The sequence below is a fragment of the Rhincodon typus genome, chromosome 34 (genome assembly GCF_021869965.1).
Source record: "Rhincodon typus isolate 14 chromosome 34, sRhiTyp1.1, whole genome shotgun sequence".
NCBI classification, from domain to species: Eukaryota; Metazoa; Chordata; class Chondrichthyes; order Orectolobiformes; family Rhincodontidae; genus Rhincodon; species Rhincodon typus.
The window spans coordinates 15170996-15196837 of NC_063365.1; the positions used below are offsets into that span (position 1 = coordinate 15170996).

Genomic DNA, 25842 nt, shown 5'->3' on the forward strand with positions numbered 1-25842 from the left:
CTTAAAACAACTGCCCATTAAGACACAAAGTTATGCCTGGTCTGTCATATCTCTTGTCTTTGGAGATTGTCTGTTGCCTTGCTGAGGCTAAACTAATGTTAATTCCTTAACAAGGTGGCACATTTAATGTCCCCTAAAACCTCACCATTGGCAAGACGGTTTAAAATAAAGCAGCATGCGCTATAGGATTATTAATGAGTGAGTCTCGGAATATGACATTTATCAGTGAGGCTGTGGAAAGGGATAAAAATATATTTGACTTTCTGTGCCCACAACAGGTGTCTACTTCTGCAAATCTGCATAAAAATATAAGCAAAACCAGGCAGCGTCATCCCCAGTAAAGATTTTTCTTCAAAGCAGCAGCATCAGGACCTCGTATCTGTCCCTCCGACAACAGCAGCAACGTTCTCCAGTGAAAGGGGAACAAACTGGGACAAATGCGCGTGTGCGGTTCCGCGTGACGGGTGAGGAAACTGTCGATCAAGGCCGCTCCACCTTTCGAAAGGTGAGGGAGAGACGGATGGTGTAAAATCGTCTCAAATCGCCGCGCCGGGAAGCAACTAGAGCTGGCGAGTCCAAGACATCGTCAGTCATGATAAGGTAAAGAAGGGGCTGCTGGGAGGGGAGGAGAAGCGTTTTAGGTGAGGTGCTGAGAGGATTATACATCAACCCAGACAACCACCATCCCCCCTCCCCATCTCCACAGTTCTGTCTGCTTGAGTGGTAGGTGCGATCCGGGCGGGGTTCCATGCGGCGCTCGCGGGGCAGGTGGGCGGGAGGCGCGTGCCCGGGGCTGTGCGCGCGCGTGGGGAAAGCCAAGCGACGACGCAGCGCGGTCCGGTCCACTCAAGTGAAGTCCAGTCCGGTCCAGTCCGATCCGGTCCAGTGCGGTCAAGTTCCAGTCCGGTCCCTCTCGTCCTTCCATCGGGCGTCGCTGAAAGTCACCGCGCCGCCGCTTCAGCACCACAAACATTCGCAGCCTTCAACCTCCAGCCCGCTTCATCCTGTCTCATTCCTGTCTCTCACTACCTTTTGTTTTAAGAAAACAAAATTATATTAATTTTAGGGGAAGGAAATCCGAACATTTTCTGTGGAAACCGGGGCAAGGAAAACCAAAGAGCGGGGAGGAGGAGGATGAACATGTCAGTGATTTCTCTTCAGGAGTATGACTTTGAGAAACAGTTCGACGAGAGGGGAGCCATAGAATGGATGCAGGAAAACTGGTGAGTGAATGCCGTGGATTGCAGGTGTACAAAACCACCCGCTTTTATTTTTAATAAAAATCGAATGTAGGATTTACGCGAATACTACAACAGAGATCCCAAATGATTTTGGTTTGATCAATATTCATGGAAAAAATAGGATCCATCTGCTCCTGAGGACTAAGCATCTGATGGAAGACCCTTGAAAGCTATTTGTGTGTTTTATTTTACATCTTAAAAGCTTCCGTTTGCAATCAAAGCTTAGGTCTGTGACCTAATTTTATTTGACAGTGCATAGTGATAACCAGGTCTCAGTGTAATAGAGCTGAGGTGAAGAGATTGAAAAAGGGTGGGTACACAATATAATGCAAGCTTGTGTCTACATTAAATACACTAAAATCATTCATCACAGCAACAGGCATTCCATATGGTGATCCTAATTGCTCAACTGGTGTTTTTCAGAAACCATATAGCTAAATTGACATATATATGTGATACAGGAGAATATTAGTTGCTAACTTTCATTTTGCCCAGATGGGTTGAAATAATATATCAGATTTAAAAGAAGAAAATGTTGAAAATACTTGGGTCAGACAGCTTCTGTGGAGAGAAAAACAAAATTAATGTTTTAAGTCAGTGAACCTTTATCAACCTAAACATAATAACTGTTTCTCTCTGCAGAGGCTGCCTGACCTAATTATTTTCAGCATTTTCATTTTAGGTACCCAGCATCTGCAGTATTTTGCTTTTATAAAGTAATATGTATGGTCACGTGCCCCATAATTACTTCAAAAGATGATAAAGATGATTTCACTTTTACTGTGATAATTTGCACACTGCATAATTATTGTTACCTTAAGAAAGTAAATAATTGCTGTCATCTTTGTGACAAGTGGTGACCATTTATGATGGTGCATTACTTGTTCCCTGGTTTCAGGAGATTATATGATATGAGGTGGATGTGTTTGGAGTGGTAATGGGATTTTTTACCTGTGATCAACTACTTTGCAGCACAGGTGAATATTGAAATAATTCCATTTACTTAGAAACCAAACCATGTGAGTATGGCAATTGGAAATGTATATATTTGATTCAGCACTCATTCATAACCTCAGAAACAGCAAGAGAATATTGTCTGTCTACAGAGAACTAGCATTGCTATTCAGTACCTTGTCAGTCAGTCTGTCTAGTCATTATATCTATTTCTGGATAATATAATATCTTGGATATGATGAAGCGACTAGCTTGAGGTTAGTCTGCGATGTAGATAATCCGTAAGTGACTCTGGTTTGTAACCCACAGGTGAAGAACTCACAAGTTGGTTAATGCAGTGGAAATTTACAACTGGAAATTTTTCAAAGCATTTCACGGTGATCCCAGTTTCTACCATGCACACTTAAAAACATGAATTTGTAAACATTTCAAATTTTAATTCTTTCAAAAATCTATGGCATTTATGCCAATATGACATTAGTAGAAGTGCCCTACCTCCAGTTCTGCAAAGTTTTGTTTGACTGTGGAAGTGGGCTCATATTAAAGAAAATGGACTGTAAATTACATCAGTATCAAAAAATGCTGCAACAGAAATGGAATCTGTTGTGGGATGATAGTGATAAATTTGTTTTCAAAAGCAGAAGTCGTTGCATATTTGTACTCGTGTCTTGTAGAATGAAACATTAGTAACTGGAAGAATTGCATACTTGAACATTATTAAGGGTAGAATCATCAATATTGCAGTTCTGGCACAAAATACCTGTGGACAAAGTTTTAAGTGGACTCTCAATTCTGTACCCCTGGGTTGGAGATGTACTGTTTGCATTGAATGCAACAAATGACATATTTTGGAATTTACAGCATCCCTAGAGTATGGAGAAAATTGGTCTTCTTCCTTTCCCACCTTCAAATGCTGTAGCTTTTGGGGCTACTAGGCTTCTGGAGGTGACAACTTACAGGCAAGATACAAAGTAAAATGGAAATATGAAGCCTAAGAACACTGGCCAATTATTGTGCAGATCAGGTAATATCTATGGAGTGACAGAAGTCAGATCATGTTTCTGGTCTTGAGAGTCTTTCCAGAACCTTATTTATTATTTGTTTTTTATTGTTCCATGGAACTGTTGAGTATTTCTAGCTTTTTCATGTTTTCAGCTACATGATAATCAGGTTTTCAAGGAGGGAGTACTGGACACAGGAATGTTAAAAAGTTGAACCTGATGCTGGGTAAACTGGATTAGCAAGAAAAAACTCATTTATTTACATCATGAAATTATTTATTTTTGGCATTACAAAGAATGGGCATTGTAACAACGTTTTCCTTTAGCATTAGAATTCAGGGAAAAAAATTTGCAGGCTGCAGTGGAGGTTCAAAACAGATTCGATTGCCCTACAAGTGCTTGATTATATGAATGGTTTCCTGTACCTCTGTGACTCTTGCAAATTATTATTGTACCGTAATTTCTAACCTTCTATAATTTTATTCAAGATTTAGCGAATTGTCTGGTAACCAGCATTCTAAGAAATGGTAATTAGTAGTTCTCTTTTACTGTATATATTTTTGATCTGTGATATTGTAAAAAGATTGCATTGTGGTTTAAAAATGCCTTGAATGACTGAAGATTGCCATTGTCTTAGATGTTTTCCATGTAATCTTTACTGTCCCAAGTTCTCTTAACCAATTTATGTTACAGTTATAGTACATCCTGACCTGAGAACAAATCTTATTATTCTTTATATCTATTGTCTAATCCTTTTAACCTTTCTTTCTTCCTGCCGGAAACACGAAAAACAAATAAATAGATTGGTTTTGAGTGGCAATGTGATACCAATTGGATATCAAATTAAAATAGTTGGAAGTACAAATAAGTGGGAATGAGAACTTATTTGAAATAGGAAAACAAAATACATTATATCTGTTGTTAAGCGCTGTGAAATTCCCTCTTGCAAAGGAAATGTTTAAAATTAGGTTTAAACATCATTTAGTGCTTTATTTGTAACATTGTTGCTGAATTGAAGTACTGCTTTGTCTGGCCTACGATATAACTTGATTCAATAGTATTGCCATAGAGGTAAAGTTATCACAGTTTTAGTCACAGTATCTTTAAACCTATGCAACTATTTTTGAGTTATATTTCAATATTTTATTTTCTTCTGCCAACTTCTAACCAGAGAAGCAATCCAGTAAACTTGGCATAGACTTGGGATCAAATTTGTGACCATCTATCCCTGAAGAATTCAGTCAGCCTTTGGAATTAGGTTAGAAATTAGGATTTTGTAAATAAAATTACTTTTGCTTTCAGTCTGAAAAATGAACTTCAGGACTGTCTCAAAATGAAAACCAAAATGAGTTGTGGCAGAAGGCAATTCTGCATGGGTGTTTATTTAAAAAAAAGAAAAACACTTCTATGCAATTTGAATTTAAGTATTTAATACATTTCAGTGTGTGTTCTATTTCACCTTTGTGTGGAAGCAAAATGCTGATGTAATCAGTTGACTTGAATCTTGCCATTGACAATGTGTAGCTATCCTACTCCTTACTCTTTGATTGTTACACTGCAATAAGGAACTTGAAGCTGAAACAATTACTTTTACACATTGAGTAATATTTACAGCCCAGGAATGTACTGTTTGGTCCAGTGGATGCATTTTTCTGCCACATACAAGCAACACTGATGTGTAGATTATTTTTCACATCCTGTGATGTATTTTTACGTCCATGGGTGCTTTAAAAAAGAGAATATTTTATTTTGAGATTCTCAGTAAATTATTATAGAACTTTAGGTTGTAACCTAATTTCTGCTCCCAGATAACTCCAATTGTAGGTTTAATACTTATTTTCAGTTCTGAATGAATTTGCTTGGGAAAGTGATCAATTTATTATAAGAGTTACATTGTTAATTAGCTGATCAGCCTTCTATTCTGTCATCTGTCCTGAATTAAGTGTGTAGATAAATAATCAATGCACAATGGCCTGTTGCAGTACAAAAATGCTACATCCTATGTATCAAATAAATGGAATAGTAATGGGAGAGGGGAATGACATTGCTTTATCAACATTAATGTGCATTTATTTTTGTAATGTTCAATATGATTTCACAATAATGAATATTACAAGGCATTTTCTAATTAGATTCTATTTAACTGGAATATACAAATGATAAAAATACTTTTTGTGGTAATGCAGAGAAAAAGTAGGAAGTGAAACTTTCTTTATGCATATGCCAGTGTGTCATTATCAAAATGCAATCATCAGAAGGTAAGAGCCTTTCAGAACCATGTTTTCATCAACAGGTATATTCCTGCAAATTAAGCTTGTAAACAAAACTCTTGTTTGAATAAATTACTTGTGCTAATAAAGTTGAATAGACATTTTAGCCATCACCTGGTAAGAAGGATTTCATATTCCAGCCTATGAAACATCACAGTGATTCGTATATAAATGGGAAGTGTTAGCAGTTGTTATGGACCAGACCAAACCCCCTCAAAATATATTAAGAAGTCCAGACGTTAACATTTTCTTATTTTAAAGGTAAGTGTAAGGCATTGTGTCCTGGATGCAATTTGATTGGTCCAACTATCGGCTTTGAAACAAACACATTTTATTCATTCGCTATAATTAAAATACAGACAAAATGAAAAGAAAAGAATTAGCTTAACTTTAACTATCGAAATGCTTAACAAAATAATATATATATTAGCTACTACTAATTAACTAATAGTAATCTAATATATCTACTATATATCTAATATAGTAACATCCCAGCAACCACATTGCTAAAATTCAGTACATACATCCAATTAAAACCACTCAGTCCCAGGAATCATAGTACTTCCCTCTTCGTCAAGGGTACGAGAACGCCCCCCCACCATAACCTTTGTTTTCACACCTGTGGGGCCGTCTTTCTTTTCCCAATGATGGGGCCAAGAAATGTGACTTAGGTTTTTGCAAACTTACTCTTAACCAGGTTTATTACCAAGCCCGCCTTCTGAAGTAGGTTGAGCAATTCAGATAGATGCTCCAAATGTGTGACTAAAAATCACCAGATTGTTGATGTACACCACACAATTGGGTAATCCTGAAATGACTTTATTGGTTAGCCTTTGAAATGTGGCTGACGCATTTTTCATACCAAATGGTATGACTTTAAACTGGTACAGCTCATTCGGTGTTATGAAAGCCGAAATTTCCTTCACTCTTTCGGATAAAGGTACCTGCCAGTATCCAACTTAGAAACGTAACTTGCTTCTCCCACCTCTTACAAATATAGAATTAGATATGAATCAATTTTGGAACTGCATTGACTTCACAGTAGTCCACACATAATCGCTGGGAACTAGCTCATTTTGGGTGAGCTCTATTCGCTGCAATTCGCTTTTATTATATTGTCCTTGAGCATGTGTTCAATCTCTGTTTGAACATGTGCCAACTGAAGAGGGCTACATCGATAAGGATGTTGCTTAATTGGAACAGCATTTCCTATATCTACATTATGCATAATTAATTTAATACTTCCCAGCTTATTCCCACATGCGATTGTAATAATTCTTTCAGGTCATTTTGATTTTCCTCCGGAATGTAACTCAGTATTTCATCCTCATTGTCCAATTTAATTTGAGGAATGTCCAATTCTGAATCATCTGAACTTTGTTCTTCACTCTGTTTATAACCAGTAACACATTCTGCTTTTGCCATGCTTCCCTATCAAAATACTTTTTGAGCACATTCACATGATAAACTCTGTGAGATTTCTTTCTATCTGGCGCTCTTATCAAATAATTCACCACATTCAATTTCCTTTCAATTTGATAAGGCCCACTTCACCTTGCGTTTCAAAAGTTCACCTATCACTGGAAATACCACAAACACTTTTTCTCCACTAGTAAAATTATGAATTTTTGATTTCTTGTTTGCTTCCTGTTTTATCACTTGCTCTGCTACTTTTAAATGCTGTCCAGCCAACTCACCCACTTTACTTAATCTTTCCCTAAAATTTGACACATATTCCAAATATGTGGTGTCTGAACTGTGATTCACCAATTTTTCCTTAATTAATTTCAGTGGTCTTCTCACTTTGTGTCCAAAACCTAATTCAAATGAACTGGATTTGGTAGTTTCATTAGGTGCATCCCTAATTGCAATAAGTATGAGTGGAATTCCTTTATCCCAGTATGTCTGGAAAATCTTGACTATAAGCCCTTTAAAGTTTGATGCTACCATTCTAATGCTCCCTGCAATTCTGGATGATATGCAGTGGATTTGAATTGTTTTATTCCTAAGCTATTCACAACTTCCTCGAATAATTTTGATGTAAAATTTGACCCCTGATCCAATTGCATCTCTTTGGTAGTCCGTATCTAGCAAAAAAAATTTGAGTAACTGTCCTACAAAGCTTTGAGCCACAATACTGTGTAATGGAATGGCCTCTGGACATCTAGTGGACACATCCATCATGGCCAACAAATACTGATTCCCACTTTTTGTTTTAGATAGGGGTCCTACGCAATCAAATAAGTCTCTTGTCAAAGGTTCCTCACACGCGGGAATGGGCATTAAGGGTGCTGGTTTTATCACTACCTGAGGTTTTCCGATTATCTGACATGTATGACATGTCTGGAAAAATTCAACCACATCCTTATGCAGTCCAGGCCAATAAAAATGTTTTTATATTTTGGCTTGAGTTTTCCTTACTCCCAAATGACCAACTGCTGATCAGAACATTTGATGAATGTCTGCCCATTTCTCACCTGCCTGAATATGTAATGGTCTCTATTTCCTCACCAAGACTTAATTTTTAAGATAGTAACATTCTGGGACACACACAGATTCTTGTCCTGTGTTTGCTTTTTGATACAACTGCTTTAGTTTTTCATCTTTCCGTTGTAATTCAGCTAATTTTCTGCACTAAAAATATCTACTTTGTCCTCCATCTGTTCTTGCTTTTTTCTCAACCGTTTGATCAAACATAGTTTCTGATAATTGAACTTCAACTTTCTTATCTTTACTTTTTGATTTCTCCTCCTGTTTCCGACTGTGGCTTTGTGACCTTGTTACTGTACAATCAGGAAAAATTCAGGGTATAATTCCTGTAACACCTCAGTTGCCTGATTTTCCACTGGCTATTCAACCACAGTAGGCATCACTCACACCTGTGATCCAGCTATATCATTACTAAGGCTAAACTGTATTCTTGGAACCGAGAATCTCTCTATTACTCGTACCACTACTTCACCACTTTTCGCCAGACTCTCCAACCTCACTTTTATGTAATGGAATACTGCTCTTCTCTTCCACATATTACCATTTTTTTCTGGCAATACCCCATCTGAATTACATATCTCCTCACCTCTTACCATTAAAGATTAACTTGCCCCAGTATCTGTTAAAATCTTAATTTCTTTACCTAATTCTGGCATATTTGAGTAAACCTTAGCCACACAAGTAAATTCTTTAGAGAGATCTGGCACTTTCTTCTTAACCAACCCCTGATCAGGTTGTACATTCTTTTGCAGCTTTTTAGCTTCCACTGTGCTTTTCTTTACCTTTTTTTGGCAATGCTCATTGGCTTATCCCATTTTTCCACTTCTGTTTACCTAGTGTTTTTTCTAAACCAACAACACTGTGACTTCATGTGGCCTACTTTATTACAGTGAAAACACCTGAGTTTTTTTTAATACAAAAACTGAAAGAACTGCAGTTGCTGTAAATCAGGAACAAAAACAAAGTTGCTGGTAAAGATCAGCAGGTCCGGCAGCATCTGTGAAGGAAAAAACAGAGTTAACGTTTCAGGTCCGGTGACCTTTCCTCAGGAAGGGTCCCTTCTGAGGAAAGGTCACTGGACCCGAACGGTAACTCTGTTTTTTCCCTTCACAGATGCTGCCGGATCTGCTGAACATTTTTCTACTTCTCTTCCACCCCCCCCCCCCCCCCCCCCCCCCCAAGGCTTTCTTTTTTACCCTGTGGTAAACAGCCTTTACTGTCTTCAATGAGATCTTCATATCCCTTACCAGCTGAGGATTTCTCTTTTCCCCATTTTCTATTCCTCACAGATTGACTCTCACATCAATTTCAAACTTTGATTTATGAACCAACTCATAATCATCAGCCGTTTCTGCTGCTAATCTTGCAGTCTTAACTCTCTGTTCCTCTGTATGAGTTCTCTCCACGTCAAGATGTGAATTTTTGAACTCCTTCAAAATAATTGTCTCTCTAAGCATATCATATGTTTGATCTGTTTTCAGTGTCCTTATCCACCTAACAAAATTGCTTTGATCCTTTCAAACTCTATGCACGTTTGACCAGGTTCCCTCTTTAGATTCCTAAATCATTGTCTGTAGGCTTCCTTCACCTCATCACACTTCCCAGATACCGCTTCTGATAGTGATGCAAATGCCTCACTGACTGTACTTACCAACTTTGTTTGGATCAACAATACCCACATGGTCACTGTCCATTTCATTTGTTTAGCCACTTTCTCAGATGAAATAAAAAAAGGCTTCTACATCCTTCTCATCAAACTTTGGTAATGCTTGGACATATTTAAACAGATCCCCACTAGCCTTTCGCTGTGATGGGATTGCTCTTCATCACTGTCCTCATCACTGCGCCTGCCTTTTACCTCTACCTCTGCCTTTTTAAGTCAACTTTGAGTTTTCAGTTCCAATCTCTGAAGTTCAAAAACTCTCTCTTTCTCCCTTTCTTCTGCTCAGGACTTCCTTTTCTTTTTCCTCTGCTATTAATCGTAATTCAAACTGTTTCAGCTCCTTTTCATGTTCAAGCTGTTTCATTTGCAATTGAATTTTAGCCATTTCCAGTGATTCCAATGGCATTTCCAGCAATCGTAAATGTTGAGGTATTGCTGCGTGGATCGTGTTTCAAATAATGACCGAAATCGGTGAGTGGTGAAAATAGCCTCGTTATTGAGTATCCGCAGTAGCACAGTTCAAGGCGGCGATGGAATCCCGAAGTACAATTCTTACAGTGGCCTCTTTATACATAGAATTTTAATATATGTAAGAACTTTCACTGTGGTGTTATACAGTTCTGTCTATTGTACACAGAAGTTTGTGTGACATCTGTCCTGGGGAAGCAGGAGATTGTTTAAACATTTGCTAAGTGCTGGTTGCTGCTCCGATTAGAGTATCTGTCCAGTCTGTTTGCATAATTAAGAGGTGTTAGTCCTTTTATTTTTTAAACCCTGAGATTGATGAGAAAAATTTCTCAGTATGCTGAAGGGACATTCCACTTTTATGATGCTTGGTTCATATCTCGTTCATATCACTCCTCCTTTCCATGACATCTGACCTTATGCCTCCTCCCTTCCCACTATCCAGTACCCCAAACACTCCTTCCTGAGAAAGGTGATTTATATTATAAATTTAGACTTCTGTATTCTTCTGTATTCTTACAATGTATTGTCTTGTACAATGGAGAGATCAAATCCAAATTGAGTCACCACTTCAAAAAATGCTTCTATTCACCCTGTAAGTGATTCAGCACTTCTAGTCACCGGTTATTTTAATTCTTTTGCATACTCCCGTTCTGAAGTCTGAGTCCGTAATTTTCTAAACTATTCCATGACGTTCACCATATCTCACCAAGCTTGAGGAACAGTAACTCACTTTCTGACTGGGCACTTGATAGGCTTCTAGTCTGAATACAGAATTCAACAATTTCATATTGTAACATTTATCCCTTTTTTGTTTCAGAAATCAACTGCTGGAAATATTTTTGCTATTCCTGTTTAAATCTCCTTCAAACACATCTTGTTCCATTAATTGTTCTGTACCCATCTCCTTTTATCTTACACCATTGGCTTCTTCATCATTTAATCCATTTACCTTCAACCCAAGAAAGATCTTCTCTTCCATTATTCATCCTGTACCTGTATCACTCCCTCTCTCTGTTGCTCTACTTGCTTAAAATCTATTCCATCTCAACTTTTTCCAGTTCTGACCAAATATTATTGTTCTTAAAAGCTAACTGTTTTCTCTCCACAATTACTTCATAACCTGTTGAGCACTGTGTGATCACACTATGGCTTTATGAGGTGTATTTTGTACTTTTTTTTATGAAGAAAGGTTGAGACGAGGTACTGAGCAGTCTGCTCCAAACCAGTGAACAGCTTGTGAGGCCTTGGTTTTAATTTTAAAGTTTGAACAATAGAAGCAGCCTGAATGGGTGGGGTCAAACTCTCATAGAAACAGGATTTTCTTTTTGTTTTAACCTTCAATCGCAGTATGGGATCTTGAAGCTGATTGTGGACGCTCTTATTCCCCTCTCCATTACAACGAAAAGCTGGGGTTCTCTTTCTGCTGCTAGAATTGCAAACGAGACAATATATTTTACTGAATTTGCCTTTGCTAAGGGTGTGTTTATGGGATGTTAATTTATTGGAACAGTTAATTAGTAGTAGTTAAAATATATATATCATTTTGTTAAGTATTTCAATAGAGTTACAGTTAATTCAATTATTTATTTTGTCTGTATTTTAATTATAGTGTATGAATAAAGTACATTTTGTTTCAAGCCAAGTTGTTGGACTAATCGAATTACATCAGGAACACAACGCCTTACACTTACCTTTAAAATAAAAAATGTTAAGGTCTAGACTATCGTCTTAATATATTTTGAGGGGGTTTGGTCTGGTCCGTAACAAATTGGGGCTCTTGTCGGGATCAAACTCTCTAATTCCAGAGAGGTGCCCCAGGATCCCACAGAATAGAGCTGCAGATGAGCTGAGGGGTCATTATGATTAGGAATGTTTGTATTCAGCAGAGTTTCAGATAATGCCAGAAGATGATGAATGGATGCATCCTTTTATTGGGATGACAATGACCTAACCTTATTCTTAACACAGTTGACAAGTAGAAGTTGTCTGCCAGCAGCCTCCGGAGGCCTTAGTGAGATTATGACGACATCTCTCCAAATATTGCTATTTATTGCATATAGTTTGCATGCAGTTACAGAATAGTTTCTTAATGACCTTTACTATTCTGACCAATAAAAAGACCTATTTAAGAATCTAACCTACATGTCCAACTCTGCATGCTCCTATGCAGTGCTTCATTTGTTACCTCAGAGGAGCTGGAGGAAGCTCACTCATCTCTCTGGTGACATAGTCTTGACATGCAGGCATGGTTGGGACCTTTCCTGGGACTGCATCTCTGCAGAGGCAGCTATTCTCAATTAATCCTGGCTCACAGAAGATTCTCCTGAAGGATGAGTGGCCTTAGCCTGTGGTGCACCCACGCTTTTTAGAAAGAAGACAGCATGGATCAGCTGCTGGCTCTTCACTACCAGCAAGCAAGACTCTTGATACTGCAACAAGATTTAGCCCAGTGCCGCTGAATTTAATGCTGTGCAATTATTGATATATAAGGCTTGTGCTGGGTGAACAAAAACAAAGTTGCTGGAAAAGCTCAGCAAGTCTGGCAGCATCTGTGAAGGGAAAAACAGAGTTAATGTTTTGGGTCCGGTGATCCTTTCTCAGAACTGGGTGATCTTGGTTTGATGGTACTTTCTCACACATGGCTTCTTCCTCATCATGTCTGAAGCAGTGCTCTTCTTCTTTGGGGATGAAACCACAACATGGGAAGCTATAAGGGAACACAGAGGACTTAAGATTAATTAATGGAGAGCCTCTTTCATCCTCAGTGACTGCTTCCTATACTAAGCCTAGTGCTCAACATTTCATTGACACCATAGAGTGGCAAATCCTTCCATTTTCTGGTTGTTCTCTAACCCCTCCCAAACTTCCCCACCAGGATAAACATCCCCACAGCATTCCTGAAAATAGCACTTTTATCACCTGTGCATCTGGGTGCACACATTTACTTGAGGACAGTCAGCTTGGCCCTTAATCCACAGGTGGAATGACTTGTAAATTCGGGGTCCCACCCTCAACTTTAAGTATTTTGTGGATATTGTGTGATCACTTCTGCTGAGGGGATGGGAGCAAGTGTGATTTGCAGCTTTAATGTTCCATAGAAATGCAAGCACGTTTTGGCAGGTCTGTAACAGCATCGGCACAGTTGCATCCTTGAATGTTACCAGTGATTGTGACATAAATGACTTTGGGCCATGTTCCTCAAATCTTGAAGAGGAGTATGTATCCTGTGTCCTCCAGATGCCTCACATGTTGTATTCAGTGATCAAAGTGTGGATATGGAGTAGAAAAATCTTGCTTACATTGCTGGAGCACAACAGATCACTGAAGTGTTTGTGGCCGTGCACCTGGCTTCTATAATGGTTATTCTTGATGCTCACCATTTCCATGATCTGCACCCAGATAGTCTTTATGGTGGCGAGGAAAGTTTGGTCCATGTGAGAACAGAATCTCTCTGCTTGCATTCACTTCATTCAGAATGATTTCCAAGGCATGGTCTTTGCTTGCTGGGACTCCTGATGCATGCAGTTTTGGCCATTCTGATGTAAAAGTTGAAAAGATCTAAGAGTCATTCAGTGATGTTTGTTGTGTGGTTTATCGATAGCTTGGCTGTATGGTACGTCAGTGAGGGGATGGTGTTGCAGTATGTGACATTAGGTGATGGATTCGCCCATAAATAGGCTTGGTGATTTCAGCATTGCTGAACATGTGACAGGCTGGCATGTACTGACAGCAAAGTAGCCAAATTGTAAGGGGCTTGAGGTCTTTGGATGAACACGTGCCTTGGTTTGAGGTAATGTTGAGTTTAAGCATAGGAATGGTTGTTCTTTTGTATTCTGTGCTGACATTGCAATAAGAGTGGAGTTGTGAGGGGGCAGAGGTTTTGATGTCTGAAGGTGGGGTGTAACGGCAGATTTGGACTGTTGTTGCTACTTGTACATCCACTGTGTGAGGTTACTGTTTGTTTTCTTTTGTTACAGTTCAGGGACTTGCTGGAGAGAGCAGCCAAAATCTGCTGCTACAGAGTTGTCAGAGTTCAGAGGCAGTACATTCATACAACTGTAGGATTTGGATGCTGCGTTTCCGAGGGCACATTATTTTGGCCATCAATAATATGAGCACTGACTTCTTACCGCTGAAAGTTTAGCTTTCTGTTGTCCAACTGCTCCATGCTTCAGGGCTGTTGCCAGGCAGGAGAAGCATTTTGTGCAGTTGTTGTTGGGTCTGTCATTAGGCTTGGAAAAGAAAGCACTGCCTGTCTGCTTTAGGCCTTTTGGTCACGCTTGCATCTGCACTCACTCTGGATATGCAGTCTTGCCTCCAGGCTGTTCCCCGACCCCCAACTCTCAGAAACCAAAATTGTATGTGAACTTCAGAATTTGAGATTCAAAAGATGCCCTGACTTCAAGGGGGAAATCCAGCCCGGCTAGCATGCTATTTGACAGACTGGATTTTAATCCTTCAAAATATATCCTTTTGCCTCTGTATCGATTTCCCATATGTTTCTTCTCAGGTCACATGTCGTTTGATGAGGGAATGCATTAGACTATGTTTTGTCTGTGACATAGTAAAACTTCAAATACTAAATTTGATCTCTGCAGTTGTTCAAGATGTTAATTCCCATGACTCCAAACACCTGTAATGTGTAGAAATTCTTTTGAAGGACAGCATTGTAGGTGGAATCTCTCAGTCAACCATTCATCATCATTAGTGGGACAGTAAACAGAGTCTTTATTTATGGTTCAATTAAAAGAACTGATGCCAAAATAGATTTCAAAATATCAACTGGTTTCCATACATACAAACATAAATCCTATTGGGTTAAATTATTAGCAATGAATTGTGATAGTAAATTATTTTTCAAAGAATGCCTGCATAAAAGACTATCTATATGTGGAGACGTGCAATGTTCAAAATCGAAATTCAGGTAATGATCAGAGTTCTAAATGACCCCTGTACTCATTTGATGTAATCGTTGTGTTCAGTGATTATCTGTTGATAGAACTTGAGATTAGTTCAAGCGGAGGCTTTTGTATCTTGCAAATTACTTTGATGTGATGATGACTGCATCAACGGTATGAGGTGCTATTCTATTTGTAACTTTAAAAAAGTGATGTTTTTAAGCTTCCATAGGAGATGATGTAATTGAGGCTGTGCCTACATATATTTTTAATTTTTCAAATCTTACTTAATCATTCATTAATTTTAAACAGAAAGTTTAACTGGAAACGAGCTCGCTTTTTTGAAGGTTTGTAGTGAGACCATTGAGATGGCCTGTTGGTGGGCGATGAATATCAGGCAGGCTGTTGGTGTAAAGGGGTGAGTGAGTAAGTAATGGACGGAGTTAGCAAATGGCTGAAGGGCTGGCTGAGCAAGTGAGTGGGTGAGTGAGTAACAGGCAGGGTTTGACAGTTGGCAGATGGGAAATGAGTGAACAGATGATTGACGGAAAGGGGTTATGAGTGAGTCAGTGGGACCAAACTGTTGACCCTGTCTAAACTACCCCCTTCCTCTGGTAAGACGTTCTCTCTGCCCTTCTCATGTCCTCTATTCTTAGATCCAGCTTGACATCAGTGAAGGTCCCAGGCTTCTGGCTTTGTAGTAACTTTTTGATTCCCCTTGGTGCAGTAGAAAGTTTTGGCATGAACTGTGACATCCAGCAACCTCAGTGATGACTGCTGTAGAATGCCTAAAAGTGTCCCACACTTCATCTGAGCTACCTCTGTTCCTGCCCACACTGGTTCTGTGGATAGATAGGAAATTCAGCTCCATGTCAATTAAACCCTCTCACCAGTAAAATCTGAACTTTAATCAGATTTTCACTGGAATTGAGTTTCTGACTTACTGTAAGATCCAGCTCCTATTTGCCTCCTGAGTGACTATAATTTAGCTGTAGTTTGTTGCAGGGTGCTGGCTTCAGAGTGGGAAATGAAATAATGTAAAAATAATTTTCTAAGAGATCTCCATAGAAAACTACTGTACAGGGGTCTGCATTTAACATTGCTCCATTTAGTTTGTTTTGTGGTCTGAATCTAAACAATGTCATGTGGTTTGTTTTAGAATTGTATATTGTAGTAGCCGACCCAAGTGGTACAGTCAGCCTCTCTCAGAAACCACCCCTAGTGCCAAGCCTTCTGACACGTAGCCTCTCCCACACTGTCCTACTACCTGATGTCTGCACCAGGCAGCCTCCAATCACCAGGCCCCAGACTACCCTTTGACCCTCATTCCAGATAAAATCCAACAACTCTTCCAGGTTGCTCCCAGCTGCAAATCATGATCTGCGGTTGGAGTCTTGCGCTTCTGACCATGGCCTTCTCCACCATCTCAGAAGAGGGGTGGGGGGGCAGGGGTGGCGGGATGACGAGTCATGAAGCCCAGCCTGGCACGCTGCTGGCTAGGAGAAAGAGGAGGAAGACCAAGGCCAAATAGCCAACCAAAAGGAGCAATCCCACTAAGTGACAGCCCAAATCGACCTGAGAGGCATTGGTGGCCAGCCAAAAGGGGTGCCTTGAACCTCCAGAAATAGATGCTACCAAGCCATGACTATGACACGCCAAGAAGGTGGTGGGTGACAGCCCAAGGAGCAGACTTGGGCCAGTGGCATCCTGGGCTTCACTCTCCGAGAGTTTGCTTCAGGAGGTTCCATAAGTAGAATGTTAGATTTTTCTTTTGTATTTTTAACTATTAAAGTAAAAAGAAGTATTCAGTTTAGCAACATAGGAATGTAGCCATTTAAGGTACCATATGGTACAGAGAAAATATTTTATTGTTTTTCAGAATGAGGGAGGCCCTTTTAACATTGACTTCTGTGAGAATCAATGCTTCACTTAATGTCATTTCAATTGAAGTTGTGATTTTCAGGGATGCAACCACAACTTTAAACAAGGACTTCCTGTATTTTTATTTAACACATTGAAATAAGTTTTTCTTTGTACCTGCTGCATGTGAATCTGCCTGGATAATACTGAATCTCTGCATGTATTATATGCAAGCATCTTTTTCAGCTATTAAACCTCTTTAATCGATGTGTCTTTGTGAAGGCCTAAAAAAGAACACCAGCTTTTCACAAAGGTTGGAAATTTAAATATATACCTTTTTAAAAAGAAATGGAAACTGCTTGAGCACTGTGCACAACTGGTTAAAACTACTTAACTCACAGCTTACCATAGATGATGAAAAGAAATGTGACTCAGAATTTTATGACTGACACTGCATGAGGAGAAGGCGATGTGGTAATGTCACCAGACATGTAATCCACAAGTTCAGGCTAATTCTCTAGGCAGCTGGTTAAATTTAAATTTAATTAATTGGATCTGGCATTTATAAACTTGCCATCAGTGATGACCATAATAACTAACATCAATTGTTGTTGAAAAAGTATCTGGTTTGCTAACATCTTTTAGGGAAAGATCCTTACCTGATCTGGCCTGCATGCGACTTCAGATCCGCAGTAATGTGATTGACTCTTGACAGCTCTCTAAAATAGCCTAGCAAGTAACTCAGTTCAAAGGCAACAAATGCTGGCCTCACCAATGATGCCCACATCCCTTGAAAGAATAAAGAATAGAACTTTATTTTCTCAAGTTTATATATGAAATGTATAAATATAAGTGTAATCTTCTGAAATACGATCATAACAGTCTCAGAATTATAAAGCCCTGGATGAGCATCTTGTAGTCCAGTCAGCATAATGGAAAATCTAGCCTAAATCAGTTTAAGAATTCTAGCCTTGAGGACTGGAGTACACATGGTCTGTCATAGTTTTATGGCAGCATAATCAATAGCCATCAAATACTTTCTGTTAAGTTTATGAGATGAGAACAAAAGAACAAGTTTGCACAGTAGTTCTCTAAGTTTAAGGTATAAACTGCAGCTAATTTGCACACAGCAAATTTCCACAAACAGGAATGAGATGAAAGACCAGTTATTCTATTACAATAGTGTGTGTTGAGGATTAAATGTTGACGAGGACTGTTTAACACCTCAGTATCCATATGGTGAGATGACCAGCAAAAAACTTTCAGAGATTTACAAGGATTTTACTGTAATCTCTTGTTTAGTACAAACACCAGTTTCCATCTTTTCCCTTCTGGACACTTTCCAGATCCAGAAGCCAACCCCCCAGTGGTGTGGAACTCAGCGGTTGAAGCATCACCTGCTCTCAATCACCTGCGGAGCTGTTCTGGTTTACTGTTAAAGGGACTTGCACTTCTAACACCGACAAGGACAACACTGCTGCTTTTCAAAAACAAATCACAAGATCTATTACAGTCCAAAGAAGATGTTTATTTGACTCAAAATGTTAACTCTTTCTGTGTTCTCAGTGCCAAACTTGCTGTGTTTTCCCAGTACTTTGTTTTTATTTAATATTTTGGAGTTATCTGGTATCATTTGACATTCCAAGTTTATCATGAATGTTTTTCACGTTTTCTTTTGAACTAAAATTATGTTATCTCTCTCTGAACTGAGATTTCTGACATCTTAAAAGTTGCTGGAAAAGCTCAGCAGGCCTGGCAGCATCCGTGAAGAAAAGATCAGAGTTAACGCTTCGGATCCAGTGACCCTTCCTCAGAACTGATGTTTGAGGAAGAGTCACCGGACCTGAAACGTTAACTCTGATTTTATTTTAACAAATGCTGCCAGACCTGCTGAGGTTTTCCAGCAACTTCTGTGTTTGTTCCTGATTTACAGCATCTGCAGTTCTTTCATTTTTTTTCTGACTTCTGAACTTGTTCTGCTGTGTCTATACTGATGCAGCTTTTGTTTGATATTCTTTTTCATCGACTTGCGTTTTCTTGGCCAACTGGACGAATCATACACTGGGAATTGGTCCTTTTAACAGCAAGTCAAGCAATTACTTTAAACATTTAGTACATGAAAGCTTTAATGGTATTTACGCACTTCTCAGAATGATTTTCCAGTTTGTTTTTAGTTGCTATCAATGGTGAATCTACTGGGAGAATGCAATATTGTTTGAAGTTTGCATAATTTAAAAGTTATGCTGTTGCTTGTTGTAATCTGGGTTAGGTAGAAGCTTTGAAAAGATTTCTTAAGAAGTTCAACTTTTTTTTTGGAACACATATGATTGGAGTCAGTTTCCATTATGATATTGATATATTGCTGGTTAAATGGCTGCTTCAAAATAATTTTCTACAGTGTAGAAATGTTTAAATGAAAGAAGGAGAAGAATTTAAGCCCGGCTGTTGTGCCTTAATTCCTAAATTTCAATGCAACATTTTCTTTTCTGATGATTGTTGTTATTAAACTGTGGGAATTCAACCTTCCATTCTTTCATACAAATGACATGTATCAAGACTGATTAATCAATAGAGTAACAATCCAGGAGTAATGACTGAAGTGAACATGGGAGAACATTTGGGAAATAGCCATATAATCTTATTAATTATTTCCAATGTGAATTTAAAGAGAAACAAAGGAGACCAAGGTAAAAGTGCCAACAGCATAGAAAATAGATTTTTAAAAGATGCAAGTGCAGGTAGGAGTGACTGTAAAAGACAAATGCAATTCTGGATTTTTTGGTGGGGAAATTGTTTATATTCTATCTTGCCAGATCTGGTGAATTGATTTAAAATAGTTGTCATAATGACACTTAGGCATTCCTCTACCGCTTTCTTCTCATTCCACACTGTCACTTCTCCCCTCTTTGCCCGCACCATTGAGGCCACACTGGCATTCTTCCCATCCACCCCTTGCTTACATATATCCTGTGCCACCTCAATTCATACTGGCAATCATCTGACCCTATCTACATCGATTCATGTGATTGTTTGCACTTGGGTGACATTGTTTACCATTTAAGATGGATACCACCGTGAAAGAGTTGGTAGATCATTAATTTACCAATTTTTTCTTAATGTTTAAAGTACTCATTCAGTGATTTCTCAGCACATGTTGTCTGTAGCCAAAGGAGTGCTTGTTCCACTATGGGTAGCTTCTGTTAACATCAGTGTGTCTTTTCACAGTATTGTTTTTAACCAATGTGAAAAATATTTCTTGGTTCTGTTCATTTTTTTAAAACTAATCACTTGATTGTTATTGGAGAAAAGGAAGGATTTGTAGTTAGATTACAGATACAGTTTTGGAAGTAGTATAGTGAGAATTCAGGGCTAGCATGTTCCTCTAAGAGTGAAGAGCAAGGGCTGTAGGTCCAGGGAACCCTGGATGTCAAGAGATATCAAGAATTTGGTAAAGAAAAAGAAGGATGCATACATCAGGTACAGTACATGAAAACATGGAGTCCCTTCAAAAGAATAGAGAGTATAGGAATTGTTTAAAAAGGAAATGGCTCAGTGGTTAGCACTGCTGCCTCATAGCACCAGGGACCTGGTTTCAATTCCACCCTTGGATGACTGTCTGTGTGGAGTTTGCACATTCTCCCTGTGTCTCTGTGGGTTTCTTCCAAGTGCTCCAGTTTCCTCCTGCAGTCCAAAGATGTGCAGGTTAGGTGGATTGGCTATGCTAAATTGCCCATACTGTCCAGGGATGTTTAGGTTAGGTGGGTTAGATGTGGGAAAATGCAAGGGTAGCGGAATGGGTCTGGATAGGATGCTCTTCGGAGCGGCGCTGTGGACTTGTTGGGCTGAATGGTCTGTTTCTACACTGTAGGGATTCTATGATTCTGTGAAATTAGGAGGGCACTGTGGGGCCACAAAACATCTTCAGCAGATGGGATCAAGAAAAGCACTGAGGCTTTTTAAAATTATGTTAAAGAGTAAGAGGATTACCAGGGAAAGGGTGGGACTTATTAGAGATCAAAGGGGCAATATATACGTGGAGCCAGTGGATGTGGATGAGATCTTCAATTAATAGTTCTTATCTGTATTCACAAAGGAGAAAGACATTGTTGCTGGGATTTCAGTTGGGATGGTGAAGTTCCAGAACATGTTGTGCAGAATACAGTGTTACAGCCGCAGAGAAGGTTCAGAGAGAGACATCAGAATTAACATTTAAGAGGTCTGTTCAAAAATCTGATAAGTGGGAAAGAAGCTGCACTTGAATCTGTTCATACAGATAATGAAACTTTTATATCTTCTGCCCGACGGAAGAGGATGGAAGACAGTATAACCAGGGTGGGAGGGGTCTTTGATTACGTTGGTTGCTTTCCCGAGTGAAAGTATAGATGAAGTCAGTGGAAGGAAGGCTGGTTTGCATGATGGACTGGGCTGTGTTCACGACTCTCTGTGGTTTCTCGCGGTCTCAGGAAAAGCAGTTGTCATACCACGCTGTGAGGCATCCATATAGGATACTTCCTGTGGTGAATCTATAAAAATTGGTAAGAGTCCTTGTGGACATGCCAATTTCCTTAGTTTCCTGAGGAAATAGAGATATTGTTGTGCTTTCTTGATTGTCGCATTGACCAGGACTGATTCTTGGTGATCATCACACTCAGGAACTTGACACTCTTGACCATCTCTACCTCAGCACCAATGATGCAGTCAGAGGCATGCCCTCCACTCTACTTCCTGAAGTCAATGACCAATTACTTTGTTTTGCTGACATTGATGGAGAGGTTATTGTCTTTAACACCATGGTGCTAAGCACTCAGTCTCTTTCCTGTATCTTGTCTCATCATTGTTTGAGATCCGATTACAATAATGGTGTCGTCAGCAAACTTGTAAATGGATTTGGGGCGGAATTTGGCCACACAGTTGTGAGTGTATAAAGTATATAGTAGGTGGCTGAGTACCCAGCCTTGCAGTGTTGAGGATTATGGTGGAGGAGGTGTTGTCGCATATTCTTACATGATTGTGGTCTGAGTCAGGAAGTCGAGCATCCAGTTTCAGAGTGAGGAGCCAAGACCTAGGTCTTGGAAGTTAGAGATGAGTTTGTTTGGAATGATGGTTTTGAAGGCAGAACAGTGGTCAATAAGTAAGATCCTGAAATAGGTATCCTTGTTATCCTGATGTTCCAAGGATTGGTGTAGGGCCAGGAAGATGGTGCCTGCCCTGGAACTGATGCACCGGTAGGCGAATTGCAAAAGATGAAGGCACTTTGGAAGGCTGGAGCTGATGTGAGCCATGACTAACCTCTCAAAGCATTTCATTGTTATGGATATCAGAGCCACTGGGCGGTAGTCATTGAGGCACATTGCATGGTTTTTCTTTGGTACTGGAATTATGATGGGTTTCTTGAAACAGGTGGGAATGTCAAATCATAGTAAGGAGAGCTGAAAGATGTCTGCGAATAGTCCCACCAGCTGGTTTGCACAGGATCTGAGCGCACGGCCAGGGATTCGATCTAGGTCAGTCACTTTCTGGGGTCTTACTCTCAAGATGGCCACTCTAAGATCTGCGATGATGACTGTGGGTACAAGTGCATTTGAGGTTGTTGGGATAGGTGACATGGTTTCTCTGAACTTCTGTTCAAAGTGAACGTAGAATACAATGAGCTTGTCAGGTAGGGATGTATTGTTGTACATGATTCTGTTCGACTTTGCTTTGTAGCCTGTTGTGCCACATGAGCCTTGCCACAAACAACAAGTGTCCAAGTGGTGGTCTGGGTCTCAAGCTTTGTTTGATTTGGCCTCTTGGCATCTCTGATGGCTTTATGAAGGTTGTATCTGGATTTCCTGTATAGGTCAGGGTTGCCCAACTTGTAACCCTCAGACCTAGACATCAGTAGGGAGTGGATCTCCTGGCTCGTTCATGGGTTCTGGTTGTGGAACATTTGGATCAACTTCTTCGGCACGCAGTCTTCCACACACTTACAAATGAAATCTATAATGATAGTGGCATACTCATTTAGGTTGGCCGCTGTGGTCTTGAATATGGACCAGTCCACCAACTCTAAGCAGTCCCATAGAAACCCTTCCATTGTCTCAGACCAACACTGCACTACTTTCTGTACTGGGACCTCACTCTTCAGATCTGCTTGTAAACCGGGAGGAGGGGCACAGCATTGTGATCTAATTTTCCAAAATGTGGTCAGGGGATGGAGCAGTAGGCATCTTTGGTTGTATAGCAATGGTCAAGGATGTTCAGAACTTCTGGTGGGACAGGACATGTGTTGATGGTATTTTGGTAGCACGTTCTTGAAGTTGGCCTGGTTGAAGCCACCGGCAACGATGAACAAGGCCTTGGGCTATTCCATCTCAAGACTGTTTATAGCGTGCATTATTCATTTCTGCATGGGGTGGGGGTGGGATGTAGACTGTTGTCAGGTGAACTCACAGCAGGTAGTGGGAACGGTACTTCACTGTAAGATATTCTAGGTCCAGGGAGCACTAACTCACCAGGGCTGCCACATCTGTGCATCAGGAGGTGGTGATCAGGAGACAGACCCCACTGTCCTTTGCCTGGCCCAAGCATGCGAAGGGGTCCATTCGGTGAACTGAGAAACCCTCAGGTTGTAAGGTACAGTCAGGTGTATCAGGAGTGAGCCATGTCTCTGTAAAACAGAACACACAGCACTCAGAGCACTCAGAACTGAGGAAGGGTCACCTGACCCGAAACGTTAACTCTGATTTGTCTTCACAGATGTTGCCAGACCTGCTGAGCTTTTCCAGCAACTTCTGCTTTTGTACAGTCTGATTTGATCAGATGGTAAATTGGGCAGAGCCATGGCATGATAGAATTTAATCCTGATAATTACAAGGTGATGCATTTTGGGAGATCTAATAAGGGAAGCATATATACAATGAATGGTGGGTCCTTAGGGAGCACTGAGGAACAAAATGACCTTGTTGTATAATCTCTGTGGTAGACAGCAGACAGGGTAGTAAAGAAAGCAATCAGGATGCTTGCCTTCATTAGCCGAGGTCTAGAATATAGGAGCTAGGAAGTCTTGTTACAATTTAGAAAACATTGGTTAGGCCAAAGATGGAATAATATGTACGGTTCTGGTTTCCAAACTATTGAAAGGAAATGATTGTGTTGGAGATGGTGTAGAGGATGTTGCCTGGGCTAAAAGGTCTCTGTTATGAGGAGATACTGAAATCACTGTGTTTGTTTACCTTGGAGTAGAGGAGGCTGAGGGGGTGTTCTGATGGAGGTATACAAAATTATGAGAGGCATGAAAAGCTTGATCACGAGAATCTATTTTCCATGGCAGATTAAACTGTTCCCCATGGCAGATGAGAGTAAGCTAGTTAGTAATATTAAAGAAGATTGCAAGAGTTTCTTTAGATATATAAAAGGCAAAAGAGAGGCAAGAGTGGACATTAGACTGCTGGAAGACAAGGCTGGAGAAGTTATGTTAGGGATCAAAGAAATGGTAGGGGAACTGAATAGGTACTTTGCATCAGTTTTCACAGTGGAAGACATCAGCAGCATAGTGGAACTTCAAAGAGAGTCAAGGGTCAGAGGAAAGTGTAGTGGCCATCACTTAAGAGAAGGTGTTGGGGAAGCTGAAAGATTTGAAGGCAGATAAATCATCCAGATCACAGATGGACTACACCCCAGGGATCTGAAGGGGATAGTTGAGAAGATTGTAGACGCGTTGATGGTGATCTTTCAGGAATCACTGGAGTCAGGGAGGGTCCGAGGGGATAATGTGACACGCTTGTTTAAGAAGTAAGGGAGGCAGAAGGCAGGAAACTATAGGTTGATTAACCTGACCTCATCTGTTGGCAAGATTTTAGAGTCTGTTATTGAGGATGAGATTACAGAGTACTTGGATGTACATGTTAAAATATAACTGAGTCAGCAAAGCTTCGTCACGGGGCGGTCATGCCTGACAAATCTGTTAGAATTCTTTGAGGAAGTAATAAGCAAGTTAGACAAAGGAGAGAAAGAATTTTTCATCCATAGTGGTAGAAACATGGAACGTGCTGCCTGAGAGGATGCTGGAGGCGCATATTCCCACAACATTTCAGAAGCATCTGGATGAGCATTTAAAATGCTAGGGCACAGAAGGCTATGGACTAAGTGCGGGTAATTGGGATTAATGTAGTTTGGTATTTGTCAGTCAGCGTAGACATGGGCCCAAAGGGCCTGTTTCTATGCTGTGTGACTATGACTCTTGAGTGTCAAAAAACCAGCATCCTTATGACTAAATGCATATCTGAGTTTTGATGTTGCCATTTTAAAAACTGTTTTCAGAGCTACATTTTTATTTTCTTAGCATGTAAATGAAAAGGGAAGGTTAGATACTTGAAAAATCCCAAGGTGAAGATACATGGAGGGAGATTAGATACCAATATCATCTATACTTCAGTTCTGATCAGATGGGCGAGACTGAATAAAACAAGAACTGATTGAAAAGTTGGACAATACAGGTTAAATATATATTAGACAATACATTTAGAAACCACAGACGATTGTCAGTATTGGCATTGGTTTTCAAAAAACAGACTGGTTAAGAATCAGAATAGCAAGGGAAAAATGTCACAGGTGGCAGTCATCTATAAGCCCTCGAAGAGTTGCCTCACCGTAGGACACAGTATAAATTGGGAAATAATGGAGATGTTTACGAAGGCCATTATGATGTTCATGGTGATTTTAAACTGCATATTGACTGGACAAATCAGTAACATGGATTATGAATTTGTAGAGTATAGCAGTGATTGTTTCTTATACAACCTACCTGGGAATAAGCTGTTTTTGATCTAGTAGTATACAATGAGGTAAGATTAATAAGTGATTTTGTAGTTGACAATCCTCAAAGAGGTAACAATTGCAACCTAGTAGAATTTCAAGTTTACTTTGAGGGAGAGTAACTCTGTCTGAAACCAGTGTCTTAAAACTTAAATAAAGTCAATTACAGAAGTACGAAGAATGACTTGTCTCAAGCAGGCT

At 39.8% G+C, this 25842-nt stretch overlaps 1 protein-coding gene across 1 annotated transcript in view; it reads left to right on the forward strand.

Moving 5' to 3' along the window:
- Positions 1–1134: 1134 nt before the first annotated feature.
- Positions 1135–25842, forward strand: part of LOC109921086 (elongation of very long chain fatty acids protein 6-like) — a 74249-nt gene continuing 49541 nt past the window's right edge. The window contains exon 1 of the mRNA XM_048616351.1: positions 1135–1223. Within this exon, the coding sequence (XP_048472308.1) occupies positions 1135–1223 (89 nt within the window). The remainder of the gene's footprint in view (positions 1224–25842) is intronic.